Below are 21,009 nucleotides of genomic sequence, written 5' to 3'. Positions count from 1 at the left end.
CTGTTGCTGTTGAACCATGTCAGCAGCACCTCTGTCCAAAACACACACAAACATGGGGCGCCTGCGTGGCTCAGTTAAGTGTCTGACTCCTGATTTCAGCTCAGGTCATGGTCTCAGGGTCGTGAGACCGAGCCCCTCATTGGGCTCCACGCTGGATGTGGAGCCTGCTTAAGATTCTCTTAAGATTCTCTTTCTCCCTCTCCCCTTGCCCCTCCCCCCTAAATAAAAATAAATACAACACACACAAACATCCTGAGAGCTCCCCCAGGACATCTAGCAGACCAAAGGAAACCATAGAATTAGAACTGGCTTCAGAAAAGGAAATCCAGGATGTTATAAAAAAGGCAAACAGATTGAATTAGGAATAAATGTTTTCATTTTAATATATTTGAAGAACAAATCAGAGGAAATAATTCAGTGTCTTTATGTGGAATTGGTTTGTGTGAACCCTTCAGCATAAAGAATAATCTGACAAAGATGCAAGATGAACAGAAGGGGTCTTACCACTAACATCCTCTGCTCATTCAAGAGGTATAATAGCAGGAATCTGGGTATAAAAAGGCTGAAAGAGGGGTGCCTGGGTGGCTCAGTCAGTTAAGTGTCTGCCTTTGGCTCAGGTCATGATCTCAGGGTCCTGGGATGGAGCCCCCGTACTAGCATCAGGTCCCTGCTCAGTGGGGCGTCTGCTTCTCCCTCTCTTTCTGCCTCACCCCCCCCACCCCGCTTGTGTGCAAGCTCTCTCTCAAATAAATAAATAAAATCTTAAAAAAAAAAAGCCAAAAGAAGAGGTTCCATTTGAACATTAGAATAAGCATTGCATAACCTGGAGGATGAAAAACTCAAGATGACCAGGAGAGGAAGATCAGTGAGCCTGCGTGGGATGGTTGGGCGGGGGGCGGGGGGGGGAAGCTGGCAGAGGACGGAACCCGGGATTCTGTAGTGACCTCAATCACTTCTGCATGAAGAAACTGAAAGCCCTAAACACTGAAAACATTGCAGTATTCCCATATATAATTAAAATAAAAACAAAGCCACAAAAATAAGTGGAAGGCAGACCAGCAGAGTGCTGTTTTTCCATAATGACTACTTCGGTTTTTCTTTTGAAAGCAGAACATACACGTGAGGAGCTTGGGGCTGGGATGGAAGTTTGGGAGGAGGTTAGAGTAATGAGGACCCTGAGGAGCCGGCGTGGACACACAGGAGGAAGCGGCAGGTGTGGGTTCTGCGGGGGTACTTTTGTTTAACTGTAGGAGGCAAAGGAACCAAGGAGAGTTTTCAGGCGGGAGACAGAGAGGAATTCTCTGTCTGAGAAATAATGGGAGAATTGTAAGAGGGAGTAACTGGTCAACAGAATACATTGCTGCAAACACCACCTCACACACAGTTTCCGAAGACTGCTGCCGCAGATGAAGGAAATCAGGAATGCATTAAGAATTGTAAAAATGCATTGAGGTGCCCTCTGTGATAGATCATAGATTTGCTACAGTCTCTTAGGTGGATTATAAGGGGCGTTTAACAAACTTTCACTAGCCAATGACAATTTGTTTTTCATTTAAATTCAATTAGCCGACATATAGTGCATCGTTAGTTTTTTGTGTAGTGTTCAATAATTCATTAGTTGCGCATAACAATGACAATTCAGTAGACTGGAAAAGTCCTAACTCAGGACCAAGGCATGCTGTCTAGTTTTGCCCAAACCCAAAGAAACATCAACAGGAACGGAATCTCATTGGCCCGTATCACACCTAAACCAAGAGGTGAAATTGTTTATCTTGACATTACCAAAGAGACTGTAATAACCTGAGGGGGTGACTTATCTCTCCGTGATCAAAGCAGATTTGTCATGAAAGGGCCCCTAGCAGATAATGTGAGAAAAACTTTCAGTTTATTGTGACTCTAAATTACACAAATTGCTTGGGGTAATTACACTGTTGATGCGGAAAAAGCTTTTGATTACCCAAACAGTGATTTCTTTAGAAAATATTAGAAGAAAGAATGTTCTTCCCCCACCCCCAAATGAAATTTCCTAATGAAAGTGAAGAATGTGTTTAGAGGAGCCTAAAGTTCGTGTGAAAGAAATGATCAAAGATACCTGGAGCTTGCAACAACAAAAAAAACCACATTCTTTCTCAGGGATACAGCAGACTCTCCTGCAGTTGGACAGATTGTCACAGATCACAAAACCTAAAAATTGGAATTTTCAAATTTTATTTCACTGTTTATAGGTGTTCAAGTTTATCATACTAAAAGAAAATGAAACTGTTATAAATATTAATCTGCTTTAAAATAAGTTACAAAAATAATTGTAGTAATCCACAATATTCAGTCTCTACCTGGTTAAAACTGGTGTTATTTTAGAGGCAATTGGGAATAAGTTTAGTTGGAGGCATAAAACTGAGTCCTCGACTCACCTTTGTCATAAACTAGCTAGAAGACTGGGCAAATTACTCTGCCTTCCTAGGTCTCAGTTTCCTAAGTCATTAAATGTTTGGTAAAACTATCTCTACCTTCCCACCTAAATTTAAAATTCTGTTCTATTTCCTCTTCCATCTCTGATTGTAACACACAAAATATTGCAAAATTATATTGTACAAATGCCAAAAAGTCCATTATTTTGGCTAACGCTCGATTGAGGTCCTAAAGATGCTTATATTGATCAAGATTCTGCTTTTAATAGCAACGCTAATTCAATCTGATAGAAAGCCAATGAAAAAAGTACCTTTGCCTTGCTTTTAATAATGGAAGATTATGTCATCGGGTCCTGTGAACAAACAAAAGGGCTAGAATGTCCTGAAGATTTTATCAGTCGTTGACAGATACAAGAAGCCGGGAATCACTGCTTTAAAAAACGAGCACGATGCCGACCACTTTCAGGCTGTTTTGAGATCCACTAAAGGAGATGGCGATCCACCCGGATTTTCAGCGAGGCCACGTGTACAAATGGGCCTTTTCAGAAGAGCAGTAGCAAAAGGAACGCCTTTTGAGGGGACGTCGATCTCTGAGAATCCTCACGGATTTACTCAATGTTTGTGTTAGATGGAAAAATAAAATGCCGGAAAAGGTCATAGACTTGGCATTCTTGGGACAAAGTGCTTCCAGCTGTGGGCATAGTTCCATCAGCCCTGCCGACTTGGAGAAGCAATTCTTTTGATGCACTTCCTCAATTAATAGGACTGGTAAATTCCAGACAGTGTCAGGGGGACACTGGACCACAGTGGTGAGCCGGGTGGATGGGGCTCCTGCCACGGGGACGGAGCTCAGAGTTCTTAACTACATTTTCTGTCTTTCTTCACCTTCCGTAACGCCAGTGTCTTTCTCCATGTCTCTCTGAGCGATCACTCTGTGGCTATGTCCCTGGTTCAGTCTCCTGCAGACTGAGAGCATGTGTGGTGTGAGTTGGCACGAGGTTGCATGTGTCATGGCCGCTCACTGTCTGGGTGACCTGAGTACGGTTCTTCGCTCTATGCCTTCTTTCTTCATCTATAAAATAGAGATACCGGAGGCACCTATCTCATCAAGTTCTTCAGAAGGTTAACCACGCTGTGCAGGAGACCTTAGAACAGTACCCGACACACACTAGCACCCAGTAAGTATTAGCTATTATTACTATTCACTAAGTATTTGGCTGTCTGCCTTCTTCCCTCTATACTTTGTCCCCCTGAAACCCCAACCATTCTCCTGGCTTCAACCACCCCCACTCCTGGATGATTCCAGATGCAGAGCTCTGGTCCTGACCCTTGATGACTAGCTTATCCCACCTTCATTGCAAATCAATTCAACTTGGGTTCTTTTATTGGCTTCACTTAGGGGACCTTCGACAAGTCCCCTAACCTCTTTGAGCACCTGTCCCTCACATGTATAATGAACTATTAGATGACCTTGAAGGGCCCTTACAACTCCAAAATTCTTCCAACTCTGATTGCATAGCTGAAACCCATGTCATTGTCTTGCCTTTCAAACCATTTCTCTCTTTGAATTTTTCGTTAAAATTCTACTTACTGATGACAGTTTTTTCCTGGGCCCCAAAGCCTGAAATCCTAGTACCATCTTAGAATCAACCCCTTTTCCCGACAGTTGATCAGGTGTCAGATTCTGGCAGGGTATGCATTATCCCCTTTCTTTCCATGTCTCTGCTCTCTGCTGCCACCTTGGTCAAGTTCTTTGACCCCCCTCATCTTTGAATGATATTGGTGGTCTCCTAATTGACCTTCCTTTTCCTGCTTTACTCATGCACTCATTCATTCATTCATTCCTTCTTTTTTTTTTTTTTTTGGCCCCTTAATTGAAAAGGAATATGCCAAGTGTAATTGTGTAATTGTGTAATTATCCTGGGATTTAAAAATATCTTTTCCCCATAGTCTTGGCACTAATACACAGAACTGTTAATCTAGTCTACAGGACTTGAGGCAATGTTGATAAATGCATATAGACTTATGATTTTATCTTTTTGTTTTTTTTTTAACTAAGATGAAACATTTTTCTCAGTTGCTGTGATTTTTAATTTTTACTTTAAATTCTATTTTGTCGGATACCAGTATGTTGTATTGCTCCTACTCTGTCTAGCACCTGCTCCAGTTTGGGTTGTGCCTCATGCATCAGAGGTCACGGTCTGGCAGGGGAAGCTGTGCTACCCACTAATGGCAATGTGGCATGGCGAGCGCCATGTTGTGTGTGGGCTGCCGTGGGGGCACCCAGGTCTGTCAGGTGCCACTTCCATCACATCACTCTGCACAAGAACCTGTCTCAACTCCCTGACAGGATAAAGACAGGCTGTCATGGTAATATGGCTCCACCTACCCTAACTTAAGCCTTTATTCAGCTTTCTTCTCTGGCTTGGTTTTCTTACTTTCTCTAAATACTTTACATATGTCCAGTTCTCCAGGTATCAGTTCTCTTCCCCGTCTTCTGTTACCCCCAAATTCTGCATATCCTTCAAGGATTATGTGTGGAAAGTACAAACTCCAAGAAGGACGAAGGCTTCTGTGCGTTCACAGGGACATCCTCCTCATCCCAGTGCCTCAAGCTCGTCCCATTTCTCACACGATTACCTCACTTTCTGCATCTCCGTGTCCTGTGTTCTCAGTGACAATGTGCCAGGGTCAAGACCGACTTACTCTACTTTGTCCCCTCCTTGCTGCATCCCCTAACACAGGGATGTGTGTATAGGAAGCACTCAATGATTATGGAATGAATCGATGAATGCAGAAGGTAGACTTTGGATTCTAGATTACGACCGGAGTTGATGGGAGTGTGATATTAAGAGACCCACTGTACTTAATGAGCAAAGGGTAGAGTTCACTCTGACACCCGATTTTCTAGTTGTCTGTGCCACATGGAGAGCACCCACGCATGCGCAGATGTCATTACATAAGGCTTGGCCATGAGCCCATTGCCTTGGAGATGAATCCGCTTGACCTGCACCCCCAGCGCTGCCGCTCTGCACCTGCAGGCAGCTTCTGCTGGAAACTCCTTGCCTTTGCAGCGAGGGCAGCTCCCTGGACGGCAGAGCATCTCTCTGGAGAAATGTGTCAAGGTCAGGGTGACTTCAGGTAGTTTCTAAGAGACGTTCAGCCAGACTTTACAGAAGAAGTTTCCTTTTTATTCCCTGTTGTCATGGCACCACCAAAAAGTCCTTTGGTTGCTTGTTTTTGCCCAGGATTCATATGCTCAGGGCTCGGGAACCCTGTTGTTATACTCTCCGTGCTTTGGTTAACCCTTCCCCGTCAGTCCCACCTGGGGTCCTCAAGGTCAGCTCACAGGTCCCTGCTCTCCACGCTCTGCTTGGCTTTTTGCTTTTTCTCAACCACTCAGTTGCTACTTGCGTGCTGAGGCCCAGAGATTTACCTTACGTCACTGACGTGGCCACACGCCCTCAGCCCACCTGTCCTCGCCACCACCATCTCACAGCATTCTGAAATAAAGAGGCGAGGAATATTTTGCTTCCCTTTCTCCTTGTCTCAACAAGCAGCTTCCGCAGCTGCCCTACCTGCAAAAACACTCCAGCCCCTTTCTTTTCCACTCAAGTGAAAATACTAAAAATAGGCTCCTGTCTGCGTATCCTCGTCCTGGAGGCCTGGGTCCAGGTCCTTTGCTCCAGGGGCCCCTCTCGGCCTCGTCCAGCCATGGCATTCAGTATGTGGGTGGCTTCTTTGGCACCAGCATTCAATTAAGGCACCTGTAAACCAGAAGCCATGAGTGTTTGCTAGAAGAAACATGGACTTTGGTTCGACAAACTGCCCAGTTGGCAGTTTGCGACAATAGCACCGTCTCTGCGCAGTGTCCTTTCCTCCCGGCCGGGTGAGAGGAGTGGAGCCCGCACAGTAGAAGTCAGGCCATCTCCAAGCTCCTCTCCTGATCGAAGGTTCCTCTTTCTGACAAGTTTGGTTGAGCGGGGCTCTCTGTACTCTCTTCTTTTCCGTCTCTAGACCACCAGAGTCTTGTGCTCAGCCCTTGCTGCTGCCTCCAGAAATAGGCATCTGGCAACAGTCATTTGTTGTTGTTGTTGGACAGTGTGATTGCATTTAGCCTGAGATGCACAAGAAGAGAGCAGGTATTATCAGTCAGAGCCTAGGAACCCTCAGAGTGAATGGAAATTTGTGTGTGTTGGAGAGAAAGAAAGAATGAATGAATGAGTAAATGAATGAAATCTGTGAGTGGCCCCTAGTTTATCCAGCTTCCCCAAAGAGTCTCTCACCCCCTTCCAAAGTTTCCATCCACCACACTGCAGTGATCCCTTCAAGCAGAATGTTGACACTTTCTATCTACTTTTCCATACGTGTGATTTGGAGACTATTTACTTCCTTACAAAAAGAATTTCTGCAGGTGTCAGGTGGGGAGGAAGACAAAGGGGATGGGGCTGGAACCGAAATGATGTTTGACCTGCCAGCAGGCCTTGCAGGTAAAACTGATTGTGTCTTTTTTAGGTGTGCGGAGAGGGATAAAGGGAGTCCCATTGCTCCTCTTAGCCAATGCCATTGCAAGAGTAATAATAGCGAATTCTTATATGTGTGCGTGGCCCTGCTCTAAGGCTTTTCCATATATTATTTTGTTTAATTTTCACAATACTCCTACAAAGTCGATATTATGATCTCCATGTTTACGGATAAGTAAACTCAGCTGTAAAGAGGTTCATTTGCTCAAAGTTCTAGATCCAGTAAGTAGCAAAGCTGGGATTCAAAGGTAGGTTGCCTGGTCTCGAGTGTGTGTTCTTAATCAAACATAAAATTCTGTACCAGGGTATAAGCAAATATTTGCCAAAGACAAATTTAGTGGGAAATCAAGTTAGATTTTTCTTTTTCAGGATGGTTCCTTGGGTAAGATATTTTAACAGGTATTGGTAGCAAGTTAATGATAAAATTTTTCATATCAGACTATACTCCCAATGTTCTGAGAAGAAGCACATTTCCTAGTACTTTCTTTAGACCCACAAAGAAAAGATCAGCGCGTGGGTCCCACCAGACGTCAGCCGTGGAGCTCCATGATTGAGTTACGGGAGGCTGGCACCCACTTCCTCTTTCTCTCCTCACCCCGTGGGGTGCTGGGTTTCTCTGTTCTGCTGGAAGCCGGCTGCTCTCCCTCGGTCAGCTTCTGTGCTTTCCCCTCCACTCTGTGGTTCAAGTGCACAGACACGTGGATGGCTCGCCGCTCCCCACAGAGCCTTCCTTGGAGCCCAGGAACAGACTCCCTGCCAGCCCTGCCCACTCCAGCATCTGCTCTGGTGCTCAGGCTGGATGACCGAGAGTCTTCCTTGTCTTCCCCTCTTCTGTCTCCTCATCCAGAACATTACAAGCCCCAGCAACCTCACCCCAAAATAGCTTGGAACCCATCCCTCCTCTCCATCTCAAATGTCTTTGCCCTAATTCAGCCCCTTCTCCCTCTTGACTCCAACCACACTCTTTCCTACTTAAAACTTTGCAAGATGGCGATTCCTTGTCCGAGAGCTTGCCATGTGCCAGCCACAGCCTCATCTGTCTCCACAGGGGGCCTGGGAGGCAGCAGCTAGCAATTTCCCCCTTCCACAGATGAGAATATGAGGCTTTAGCAAGTTATTAAGATACCATATCTGTTGTGTGCCAGAGCTGATCAGTACTCGGGCCAGGGGGCCTTCAGTGCCCAGGGCTCAGCCACCTCACTCCATTGTCACTGGACAGTGTCACAACAGCCAGCATCTCCATCCATCCCCATAAGCTACCTCCTGCCTCCCTTCAGTTCATGGGTCAGCTTTCTCCGCTCATACATGTGCTTCCTGCACACACCAGGCGGTTGCCCTCTGTTCCTTCTGTCTGGAACATCCCACCCCACGACACTCAGGCATCAGCTCCCCCAGGGACGCAGGGTCAGAGGTGCTCTGCTACAGTGCAGGTGGACTTCAGAACTGTGTGGGAAAGGTGATGAAAGCTTTTGCCTCCTTTGCTTTGAACATAGGTGCAAGCCCAGAGTCACAGGGCGGCAGTGTGACCGGTGTGCTTCCGGGTTTTACCACTTCCCCGAGTGCCTTCCCTGCCATTGCAACAGGGATGGAACCGAGCCAGGAGTCTGTGACCCAGGGACTGGAGCTTGCCTCTGCAAGGTAAGACAGAACGTGCAATGCCAGGGACGTCAGCCACTGGTCAGTGAGGAAGTTCTTGGTGTTGAGTCAACATATAAAATTATATGGGGAGTGGAAATGACCTGTAATAGATTTCCACAATGCATGTAGCATTTAATAGTTATTAGCTCATTTGATAGACACAGTTAGAAGGGAAGACCCCTCTTATCCTTTGGAGAATCACAAGACGGGTACAGACCCTTTCCAGAAAAGTTGATATACACCTTAGTCTACAATTTCAAGAGGTTCATAGGTTCCCTGGAATCTTATTCCCAGGTCATAGACCCCAGGTTAATAATCTGCTCCAGGGTGTTCTGTCAGGTGGTAGGTGAGCTTCTAAATCTCAGCAGATGTTTTGAGGTGGTAGTAAGTGGGGTGAACCAGGACCCCCATATTGTGAATCCTCATGCTGCTATTTCTCTACTTTAACGATGCCAAGGGGCATCTCGTGAGGTCTAGAAAAGTCTCTCTTTCACTTGAGTGTGGCAGAAGAGTTTAAACAATTAATGTGATAGAATAGCTTAACAATTACGTAACTTTCCATGGTTTGTTAGCATCCGTGTTCTAACATCTTACATTGGCATTTAGTTTGTGGAAGTAGCTAATGGCAATCAGGGAAGCTTTAGAGGAAGTGATCTCTTGTTTCATGTTTTGTTTCAATAGGAGAATGTGGAGGGTACAGAATGTAATGTGTGTCGAGAAGGATCGTTCTACTTGGACCCAGCGAATCCCAAGGGTTGTACCAGCTGCTTCTGTTTTGGAATAAATAATCATTGTCACAGTTCACATAAAAGAAGAACTAAGGTATGCAAGGGATTCGAAGTTTCGGTGTGTGTTAGTACTTCCGAATGGGGAGGAAGTGGATTGTCACGAAGCATGAAGGGCTAGTGGAGATTTTATCTCTTACCTTGTTAAGTGTTCAGCTTCGCCCTCGCCATTCCTCAGCGTGCCCTGTTCTTCCCACAGATGTTCTTGTGCCCAGTGCCTCAGTTTGTCAGGTGGGTTCAAGTGTCCCCGGCTCAGAGGGGCCTTCCGTCACCACCCCCTATGAAGTAGTTCACCCTCGTCACTCTCTACCTCACCCTTCTTAGTGCATTCTGTAGCATTCTCCCTGACACACGATACATTTAGTTTTGTTTTTTTTAAGATTTTATTTATTCATTTGAAAGAGAGAGAGACAGCCAGCGAGAGAGGGAACACAAGCAGGGGGAGTGGGAGAGGAAGAAGCAGGCTCCCAGCGGAGCAGGGAGCCTGATGCGGGGCTCGATCCCAGGACCGTAGGATCACACTCTGAGCCAAAGGCGGACGCTTAATGACAGCCACCCAGGCGCCCCCTATACATTTAGTTGTAAAATTTGTTTATTATGTATCTTCCTCCAACACTAGCATGTGAGCTCCTACGACATCCCAGGTGCCTACAGCAGGATCCAGAACATAGTATGTGCTCAATCAACACTCATCAGCTGAATGGAGCTGGTTGTTCTTCCCCTCGCTGCTTCTTATTGCCTTATGTTTTACTTTCTGTCTCACCTACTTTACATGAATATCCAAGTTAAAGTTTTCAGTTATTTATGTGCGTTTTTAAATGAACTCCACGAAACGAAAACTTTTGTTGCCTTCGTTATTCCAGAACCAGCAGTCTCGTGCTTGCTTTCTTTGTATGAGTAACGTCTTATGCCCAATAGATATTCAAGGAAAGGTTATTTCATGTATTTCATTCCCAAAAGGAATGTAGGCTTGTAGTTGAGGAAAAAAATTAGTTTGTACATCCACAGAAGTCTTCTACTCTCAGGGGAACCGAGAAGCATTATTCCTAATCAATGTCTTGTCAATTCCTTTTTCCACCCCCTCGTCATTTAACTCTTGGCTTCCTTAATGATCAGGGAAATATTTAGTTATGAGGATTTATTTCGAGGAAAGTAATGATAGCAGGCCACCGTATCGCACCTCACATTTGCTAAGGAGCTCACCATTACAATGTGCCCACAGGCCTCGTTATCATTCCCACACTTATTTATATATTGTTCGGACATTTATTGAGCACCTACTAAATGTCAAGAACCAGGATGTGTGCTGAGATACAAAGATAAGTCCCCCATATATATATGGTCACCACTATCTGAGAACTCCTCTTCGTCACAGGTCAGCGGGAGGCTGTGCTGGGTGAGGGTTCTGTGTAAGCTCAAGAGGAGGCATATAAAGGAAGCCTCTGGAACAAGATGGCTACCCCATGTTCTTCTATTCTGTGTAATTCAGCCATCACCAGAGAAGCTGCAGGCCCACGTGTCCATCCTGTGCTCTTGTGTTCTAGTTTGCGGATATGATGGGCTGGTGCCTGGAGACAGCGGACGGAGCAGACATCCCCGTCTCGTTCAACCCGGGCAGCAGCAGTGTGGTTGCAGACCTCCAGGAGCTGCCCTCCACCGTCCACAGTGCATCCTGGGTTGCACCTCTTTCCTACCTGGGAGACAAGGTAAGGCCCCCGACCGGGCCTTCTCCATCACTGCGTGAGCATCATTTCCTGTCTGGAAGGAAGCGTCAGGAAGTTCAGGTTACTACAACCGAAGAAGTTAGATTAGCTACAAATGCGGAAAAAATGCTGCCCTCCCCTGGGAGGGGCTGAGCCTATATGAGCCTCACGTACCGACACGTGTTAGCTCCCCAGCAAAGGAAATCATGCACCATGTTTTTCTCCATTTTTACTTAACCAGTTAAATAATATCTGTTGCAAATGGAACCCGTGTGCCCTTAAATGCCAATGCTAAGATTTCTTTGTTTTAAAGCAGAAGAAAGGCTCCTTGTCAGGAAAACAAAAGCTGAAAAGTGACTCATGAGCTTATTAAAAGAAGTACAGGCTCCGGTGGCAGCTTGGCTGTCATTAGTGGAATCACATGCGGTTAGAGACACTCCTCGGGGAGCTTATATACGAGTTGCTCTTCCTTTGCTGCATAAATTAGCCTGGCCCCCTGTGCTCATGTTGGAGGACAGAAGTGTGGGCTTCCTGTAGAAACATCACCAGGTAACATATGCACCTGGTAGCAGACGGTAGTAGAGTGTTCTCGAAGGTATAGATTTCACAGGGCCCAGCTCAGGAGGCACCCTAGTCTCTTAGAATCACTAAATATTAGGGCCTTGTTGGCCTGAGGTCTCTAATGCTATCTTCTAGTTGAACGACTTTGGGTTTTGACCTTTGACCTTTGGGTGTGGGCAGTGTTTCTCCTCTCATATAACCCCTCTCCTCCCTCACTTAATGCCCAGCTTCATGTCCACATGGTGAGCCCACATAGAGCTCACCTGTGACTATGCAAACAATTACCCCAAAACTGTGCAGCTTAAAGCAACAGTCATTTTGCCCAGTGTCTGTGGATCAGGAATTCAGGAATGGATGGCTCAGGCTCTCTCAGAGGGTTGTGGGCAAGATGTCAGCCAGGGCTGGAGTCACCAGAACTGGAGGGTCCACTTCCAAGCTCAGTCATGTGGTTGTCATAGGCCTCTGTTCCTCGCTGGGTGCCGAGTGGTGGTCTCAGGGCCTCACCACACGAGGCCCCCAGATGCTGCCTGAGGGTCCTTTTGATAGGGCACCTGACTTCCCTTAAAATAACCAATAGAAAGAGAGATGGAGAGAGAGAGATGGAGAGAGAGAGAGGAGAAACTCAAAATAGAAACCACAATCTTTTTATGACCTAATTTCAGAAATAACATACCCTCACTTCCGCCATATTCTAGTTGTTAGAAGCCAGTCACTAAGTTGAGTCCATACTCGAGGAGGAGGTCTAAGCTCCACTCTTGAAGACAAGAGTATCAAAGAATTTGTGGACATATTTTAAAAAACCAACCCTAGCCCATCAGAAAGGCAATATTTAATCTCCGTTAAGACGTTACCCTGGAATACTTCAGACTCTAAGATCATAACTCTGTGTTGAGGATTCTAGGAAACCTCAGTGAATCGGGGTCCCAGAAATGCTATTCCCTCTCCCCTGCTGCACATTGTATGTGTTTTTCAAGAAAGGCATTCTGTCCTGCCCCACTCTGAGGTGATATTGCCTCTTGCTTTCATGTCTCAATTACTCCTTTCTTGACTGGTCTTTACCTTAAGGGTGAGAAGTGTCAGGACTGGAGGTGAAGCAGCCGTCACTATGACCTTATGCCTCCACCATGATCACCCTATGAAGGTAGCATTGAGAAAGGGTCCCTATACCTACTGGAGCAGGTGGACATGGCTTACATATGATCACGTAGGAAATACTCACCATCTGCTCTCAGGGGAAGTTTTTTAAAAAATTTGTCTGGATCCCAGTGTCTGGGAAACAAACTGAGGGCTTCAGAGGGGAGGGGGATGGAGACTGGGTTAGGCCAGTGATGGGTATTAAGGAGGGCACATATTGCATGGTACACTGGGTGTTATATGCAAATAATGAATCATGGAACACTACATCAAAAACTAAGGATATACTGTATGGTGACTAACGTAACATTATAAAAATTATTTAAAAAAAAAATAAATAAATAATAAAAATTTATGTCTGGAGGTTCATTTTGTAACTGATAGATATTAACCAATTCTCTCAGTGAAATAAGATGCCGATGGCCTAGATTTCTTAGGGTGGCTATAGAGTAGATAAACATTGGTTCAGTAGTCACCGAGAATAGAAGGATCTTACTTCTTTCTGTGTGACTAGTATTTTTCTAGTCACTAGATGCTTTCTAGATACCTTCTAAATCTTTTATAAAAAAACAATCATGTTCATGCTAAACATTTTCAATAATATAAAATGGTACAAAGTAGAAAGTTAAAATATCATCTTCAATTCTTCACTCTCAAGGTGACCACTAACAGGTTAACGGTATCTTTCCAGATCTTATGTGTCTTTGTGCTTTTTATGTGGGTTAATGTTGCCACAGCCAACTTCTAATGCTTGTGCTGTTGATCCTATAATTTCAATTTTAGATTTCTTCATATGGTGGCTACCTCACCTACCAAATCAAGTCCTTTGGCCTGCCTGGTGACATGGTTCTTCTGGAAAAGAAGCCGGATGTGCAGCTTACTGTAGGTATCAGAACAGAGCCCAAGTGGCTGAAAGTGGTAGTTGTAATCAGTTGCTGATCCAACTTTAGGATGTCTTGATAAATGGCCTGTAAAAAGATTGGATTAAGTCATTTCCAATATTTTGTGGAAATTGAAAGGGACGTTGAGAGCAGGTGATCCCCTCCTCAGGATCCTGCTTCCCCTGCCCATCCAGCCCCCACGGTTTCTCTTGTCTCCTCTTCCCAAAGAACATAACTGTTATCTCATGCTTGCTTCTCCTAAGTTACTGCTTCATGTTCAGTTTTTTAAAAATGTCTCTTTCAATTTAGTCTCATCAGTGTTTTTGGGACCTTCCCGTTGGCAAGGCCACGTTGTTGGGCTCATAAAGGACTAAAGTGTGATCTAAGAGGGGAGATGGAAGAAATATGCATGTAGCTACAATCCACTGAACGAAACATATTTGAGGAGCAGTTCAAAGAAGACTCTGTGGGAGCTGGGGTCTGAGTGGGGGCTTCTGTAGTTGAGAAACCCTCAGAAGGCTTCATGAAAAGGCTTACTTTTGAGCCAGACCTTTAAGCATGGGCATGACAGGTGAAGAGCCCTTCCAGGGGCAAAGAAGAAGATAAATCAAAACAGAGGGGCAGTGCCCAAGGGGTGACCTGTCCAACTTGGCTGTGTTATTCCCAAGTCATAGAAAAAAAGCCTGGAAGGGTAGGAAAGAGGGTGTCTAATGCTATGCTAAGGAATTTGAGTTCATGTTGATGGTAGGGAGCCTCTTTGGCTTTTTGAGAAGAGAAGTGACATCTAGACACTATGTACCAGCCCCATAATCTAGAACTGCAATCTAGAAAATTCCTAGGGGGCAGGGTCCATGGCACATTCTGCTTCAAATCTCTGACAGCCCAGGGCCCAGGGTCTTGGACATAGGTTGAGGTGCCTGAGCCTGAACTTGATTCTGTTTCTGGTTTAAGAGCTGCGGTGAATGCAGTGCAATCACAGCTTCCCGAAGGTTTCTGTTGGTGTGTCATTCACCGTGAGATAGGGACTAGCAAGTCTCACACATCTTGTCACAGCCGAGAGCCTTGCACTCTGGTGGATTTTTGTGTTTGGGGCCTGCTATGTTGTGTTTTGTTTTTACTGGCACCCAAATTTGTTGAACTGTGGTTTTAAAAACTACAAGGAACCTTTGTAGAACATCTTGAAAATGAAGCACCAAAGATTTTAAAGGAAAAATAACTCTACCATAAAAATGCCATCCTGGCAGTGCTGTATTTCAGTTTCCTACTTTTTTTTCAGAATACCTCAAGCTCGGGCCATTAGTATACTGGTATTTATTGCCAAAGAGTTTATTGCGCAAACAGTTGGAATTCACGGACAAGCGATGACCAGAATTTCTCCTTAATTTGATCTCTGAACATGCGAAATAATTTAGGCTCATGAAACCTTCCCTCTGCTGCTTTGTTCCAAACCACTGTAATTAAAAGCCTATAGGGCATGTTCCTTAAATGAAGGTTTTCAGTGATCTGTGACGGCAGAAAATGGTCTTCTTTCTGAAACACCAGCGCTAGTGTGTGGAACCCTTTTGGGCTTGGGGCTACAACGGAAAGCTGGAGCTTTTGTGTGCGGGTTCAAGGTGGAGGTGATGATGGTGGCTTGACCTTCCCATTATGCCTGGTAGGAGTCCCTCAAGAGCCTCTGCCATGGAGAGGGGGTGGTTCAGAGGCTGAGAGTAAGCAAGGCTGGATCCCACAGGGGGTGGGCTGCAGGGCTCTTCCTCCTGCATGAGGCGGCTCTGTGGCTCCCTGTCTACGCAGCCTGCACTGCCCTGCCAGCCCTTCCTCGTGCCCCGCCCTCCTCACGAATTCACCTGCCGAAGCAGTTTCTGCGACCAAAGTCTGGTCCTGTCGGCATTAATAGAAATGCACCTGATACGCTGACTGCAAAGCATGGTTTTTGTAAAAAAATAAAATTAAAAAAATCCATTTTTAAAGCCACTTTCAGTCAAGAGGATTTTCCTGGTTTCCTATTTGTGAACATGCACTGTATTAGGTATTATTTTTCTGTTTCCATTCACTAATCCTTTTGCCAGTCTGTTCGTGTCACTATTTAGTAGAATCAGGCATTCCATATAATGCAGATCCATAGAAATGTGTTCTTATCAGTTATAAACCTCAGACTATCTCAACCATGGCATTGATGTTTTTCTTTACACAGGGTCAGCACATGTCCATCATCTATGAGGAACCAAGTAACCCACGACCAGACCGGCTGCATCACGTGCGCGTGCAGGTGGTGGAGGTAAAGGAAAAACGTACACAAAATTGTTCTTGATGGTCCTCTTCTGTTCTATGCCTTAGTTCTTTCAAGCAATTATGATTTTTTATTTTATGAATTTAAAATGTTAATTATATTTATATACATGTAATTCATATATATATAAATTGAAAATATAAATTATATAAAATATACCGAGTTTCATCCTCACAGGGCTTTGCTTATACCATCTGTATGGCACTTAGCACAGTCTCTCTTGTTCTAGAGGTAATTATCCTTGTCTTATAAACCCGGCGAGCTTGGAAATAAATAGTATGATGTAGCTCCCTCTCATCCTCATGCCTTCCTCAGTGGCCAACAAACGCTTGGGATGAATAATAGAAAAGCACAAAAACGCCTAACACCAAAAGAAATAAGATTAATAAAGATAAATAAAGGAAAGCTTATCAAATCATGAAACATTACATTATATTTAGTTAGTTATGACAACTTCTTTAAAATAGTGCTCCATTTGTATTATTAAATATGTCCAATACCTCAAGGTGATACTTTTCAAGTACTTTGAACTTGTAGACCTATTTTAACATTTCTGTACAGGCCCATCCATACAGTGGAATACTATTTGGCAATAAATGAAACAAAGTATTGGTACCCGGGACCACATGGATGAACCTCAAAAGCAATATACTAAGTGAAAGAAGCAAGACACAGACCACACAGTGTGTGATTCTATTTATATGAGAGGGGCCATGCCAGCAAAAATGGTGGGGTAGGAACCTCCAGAAATTCTCTCCTTCATTAAAGCAATGAGAAAACTGGCAAGATGGTCAGAATCAACTATTTAGTAGTCTGGAAATTGACCATAGGCTTTCAGCAATCTGAAAAGTGTTTAATCAGGAAAACTGGCTGAATCTTGGTAAGAACCTCAGGCTCTGTGACAGTCAGCTTGCTCGGTTCCCATCCCCCCACCCATCCCTCCAGAGTAGCCTTGAAAAGCAATAGCCCACCAGCAAGGTGAAAACCAGTAGCCCAGCAGCCACCAAGGGAGACGGAGTGTCATTGGAGCTTATGCAGAGCCTCACTCCCAGAGAACTGTCATGATTTGACCTGTCTGGAGGTTTTCTGGAAGATGCTACTTCCAAGGCTGTCTTTGTTTGACCTGACTTGGAGCTTTCCTAAAATGAAAAGCCTCTTCCCTAGGGGTGTCACTGAAAACCTTTACAGGTAATTGCTTAACATCATAGCTGGCTAAGGTGATGGATAGTAGTTGGGGCTAATAATAGGCTAATCACAAAGCTTAAAATAAAAAGCTGGGAATGAGGTATACATAGGGACTTTGAAAAGCTCTGACACAATCTTGGAAAGGTAGAAGGCCGCACATACTCAGGGCTGTGAGCATGTTCAGGAAAGGCTCTAAGCCCTCACCTCTGGCTCACCTGACAAGACCTAAGCCCTCACTTCTGATTCACCTTGAGGCTCTGAGCAAGCAGGACATGAAGGCTAAAGCAGAGTTGTTAGCCGCCTGAGTGTTGAGGGGTTCCTCAACATACCCACAGAATGCTTTTGCAATGACTAGGAGACTTTGGTTTTAGGCATTTAAAGAAATCTGTCTGATCACTAGCTGACCACTAAGCTAACCAAGCAGAGACTTTAGCAACCATACATGACAAAGAATACAGACTTTACAGAATTAGTTCAGAAAAGTCATTAAGCAAAGACACAAACAACAACAGTAAACAGCAACAGCAACAAATTCTGGGATGGGGAAGAAATATGATTTCCTGAGTTGCCACATTACCTTATGTTAAATGTCCAGTTGTTAGAAAAAAAAATTTCAAGACATGAAAAAGAAACAGGAAAGCGTGGTCCATATACAGGGGGAAAGGCAATAAATATAAATTGTCCTAAGGAAGCCCAGACATTGGACTTACTACACAAAGACTTCAAATCAACATACATCAAAGAACTAAAGAACACCATGTCTAAAGAACTAAAGGAAAATATGAGAACAGTTTCTCACCAAATAGAAAATACCAATAATGAAATAGAAATTATTAAAAAGAACCAAATAGTAATTCTAGAGTTGAAAATTACAATAACTGAAATGAAGAATTCACTAGAAGGGCTGCTATGGACTGAATTGTGTCCTCTCCAAATTTATGTGTTGAAGCCCTGATCTCTAGTTTGAGTGTATTTGGAACAAAGAGGTAATTAAGGTTAAATAAGATCTTAAGGTTAGAGCTGTGAGCTGATAGAATTAATGTCCTTTTAGGAGGAGACCCCAGAAAACTCACTCCCTCCGTCTACCAAGTAAGGTCACATTGAGAAGGCAACCATCTGTAAGCTGTAAGAGAGTTCTCACCAGGGGCTGGACTGGCTGGCATCTTGATCTGGGACTTCTAGCCTCCAGAACTGTGCAAAAATAGCTTTCTGTTGTTTAAGCCATTGAGTCTATAGTATTGCCCTATGGCAGCCAGAGCTAAGATAAGGGCTCAACAACAGAGGTGAGCAGGCAAAAGAAAGGAGCAGCAAACTTGAAGGTCCACTGAGATGATCCAATCTGAAGAACAGAAAGTACAAAGAATGAGGAAAAACAAAGACCCTCCAAGACATGTGAGATGCAATCAAATGTATAACCTATGCATAATTGGAGTACCAGAGGACAGAGAGAGAGAAAGAGAGAGAAACAGTATTTAAAGAAATAATGGCTGAAAACTTCTCAGATTTGACGAAAATCATTACACATCCAAGCTCAACAATCTCCAAGTAGGATAAATGCAAGAGATCCACACACAGAAACATCATAGTAAGGATTCTGAAAGACAAAGACAAAGAATCTTCAAAGCACTGAGAGAGATGCACTTCACTTACAAGGGTTCTCAATAAGGTTGACATCTGACTAGTCACCAGAAACCATGGAAGTCAGAAGACAATGGCATGGTGTTCAATGTAACACCATGAAAGAAACACACTGTCAACAAAGAATTACAAATCCAGCAAAATGTCCAAAAATGGAGGAGAAAGGAAGACATTACATTATAAACAAAACCAGGAGAATTCAGTGCTAATCAACCCTCCTTGTAAGAAATACTACTGGGAATCTTTAGACTAAAATGAAAGGACACTAGGGACAATGGCTTCAATCCATACTAGAAATGAAGAGCTCTAGTAAAGGTAACTACATAGGTAAATATAAAAGGCAGTAAAAATATATCTTTTGTTTGTAACTTTTTTTTCTTCTATCTGATTTAAAAGACAACTGCTTAAAGCAATAATCATAGTTCTGTGTGGATCGGTAGACAATTTATAAAGATGTAATGTATATGACAATAATAGCACAGTAGAGCAGGGAGGAAATGAAATGAATAGAAGCAAAGTTTTTGTGGACTATTGAAATCCAGTTCATATTTATATAAATGGTCCAGCATATGCAAATCAGTAGAGGCAGAATATAGATTAGTGCTTGCCTGGGGCTCCAGGTGGGAACAGTTAGTAACTACAAATGGGCACAAAGCTTCCTTTTCTTGGGGATGAAAATGTAAAACTACATTGCGGTTGGTCATGGTTGTACACTTCTGTAAATTTACTAAAAATTGTATACTTAAAATAAGGGACTATTATTGTACGTAAATCATACCTCAAGCTGTTAAAAAAACTAAACTCATATTAGTATTATATCTATATGTAAATAACAGTAGTTAACATTTATTGAATGTCAACTACATGCTAGGCACTGGGCTGAACACTTTATGTACATTATATTATTTAATTTTCTTTAATCTTCATCATAGTCCTGAGAGATTAGGTATTACTATGCCCATTTAAGAGATGTGGAAACCAAGTTTAAAGGAGGCAGCAGAATATAAAGGCTAAAAGTGCAGGCTTTTATATGAAAAGATGCTCAACGTCACTAATCATTAGAGAAATGCAAATCAAAACCACAATGAGATACCACCTCCCAGTCATTGAAATGGCTACTATTAAACAAAAAAACAGAGAATAACAAGTGTTGGGGAGGATGTGCAGAAATTGGAGCACCTGTGCACTGTGGGTGAGACTATAAGACAGTGTGACTACCGTGGAAAACAGGATAGAGGTTCCTCAAAAATTTAAAGATAGAATGACCATATGGTCCAGCAATCCCACTTCTGGGTATATATCCAAAAGAATTGAAAACAGGATTTTGAAGAGCTATTTGCACACCCATGTTCATGGCAACAGTATTCGCAGTAGATCGGAGGTGGAAGTAACCGAAATGTCTATTGACAGATGAATGAATAAAGCAAATATGATATATACATATATCAGAATATCATATAATCCAGCCGCATGCTAGAATACGATAGTTCTAGCTAGCTAGATGCTAGAGCATAGTGTGATGACATTATGCTAAGTGAAATGAACCAGTCACAAAAAGACAAATACTGCATGATCCCACTTATATGAGGTATTTAAAGTAGTCAAATACATAAAATCAGAAAGTAGAATGGTGGTTGCCAGGAAGGGGGGGAAGGAGGAAATGGGAGTTATTGCTTAATAGGTACTGAGTTTCCATTTTGCCAGGTGATAAAGTTCTAGAGATCTGTTGCACAACGATGTGAATATAATTAACACTATTTTACTGTACACTTAAAAATGGCTGAGATGGTAAATTTTATGTTATGTATTTTTTACCATCATAAAAGTAAAATAAGATAATATAAATGTGTGTGTACAAGAAGAGACTGTGCTTTCTGTCCCAATTATGTGCACTTAATGAATGATCTAGCTGCATGACCCCGTGGCTTTCCATGTGCCTCTCTCCTATATCGTCCTCACTCAGTGTGTGCTTGCATACACAAAAGTGCATTTTAAAATAAGTATAACACTGGGAAATCTCATTGCATTTTATTGTTCCTCATTTCCTGCCTTCATTTTTCCCCTTTCATGTGGTGCTCTCTTCTTGGGAATAACCCAGGACACCTGACTTCTGAAAACAAATCCGCTATCTTCTACTTACTTTATTTTATTTTGTTTTGTTTTGTTTTGTTTTGTTTTGTTTTATTTTATTTTATTTTATTTTATTTTATTTTATTTTATTTTATTCTATTCTATTCTATTCTATTCTATTCTATTCTATTCT

General features: G+C 43.3%; 1 protein-coding gene across 1 annotated transcript in view; it reads left to right on the top strand.

Annotated features, from left to right (window-relative positions):
* Window positions 1-21,009, top strand: part of LAMA3 (laminin subunit alpha 3) — a 254,054-nt gene that overhangs the window by 156,774 nt on the left and 76,271 nt on the right. Inside the window, exons 33-37 of the mRNA XM_040632383.1 lie at window positions 8,425-8,569; window positions 9,251-9,391; window positions 10,899-11,060; window positions 13,536-13,634; window positions 15,828-15,911. Of these exons, the coding sequence (XP_040488317.1) occupies window positions 8,425-8,569; window positions 9,251-9,391; window positions 10,899-11,060; window positions 13,536-13,634; window positions 15,828-15,911 (631 nt within the window). The remainder of the gene's footprint in view (window positions 1-8,424; window positions 8,570-9,250; window positions 9,392-10,898; window positions 11,061-13,535; window positions 13,635-15,827; window positions 15,912-21,009) is intronic.

The sequence above is a fragment of the Ursus maritimus genome, unplaced genomic scaffold, assembly GCF_017311325.1.
Source record: "Ursus maritimus isolate PB19 unplaced genomic scaffold, ASM1731132v1 scaffold_18, whole genome shotgun sequence".
NCBI classification, from domain to species: domain Eukaryota; kingdom Metazoa; phylum Chordata; class Mammalia; order Carnivora; family Ursidae; genus Ursus; species Ursus maritimus.
The sequence above is the reverse complement of the archived record's forward strand: the minus strand, read 5'-3'. Positions and strand labels throughout refer to the sequence as shown.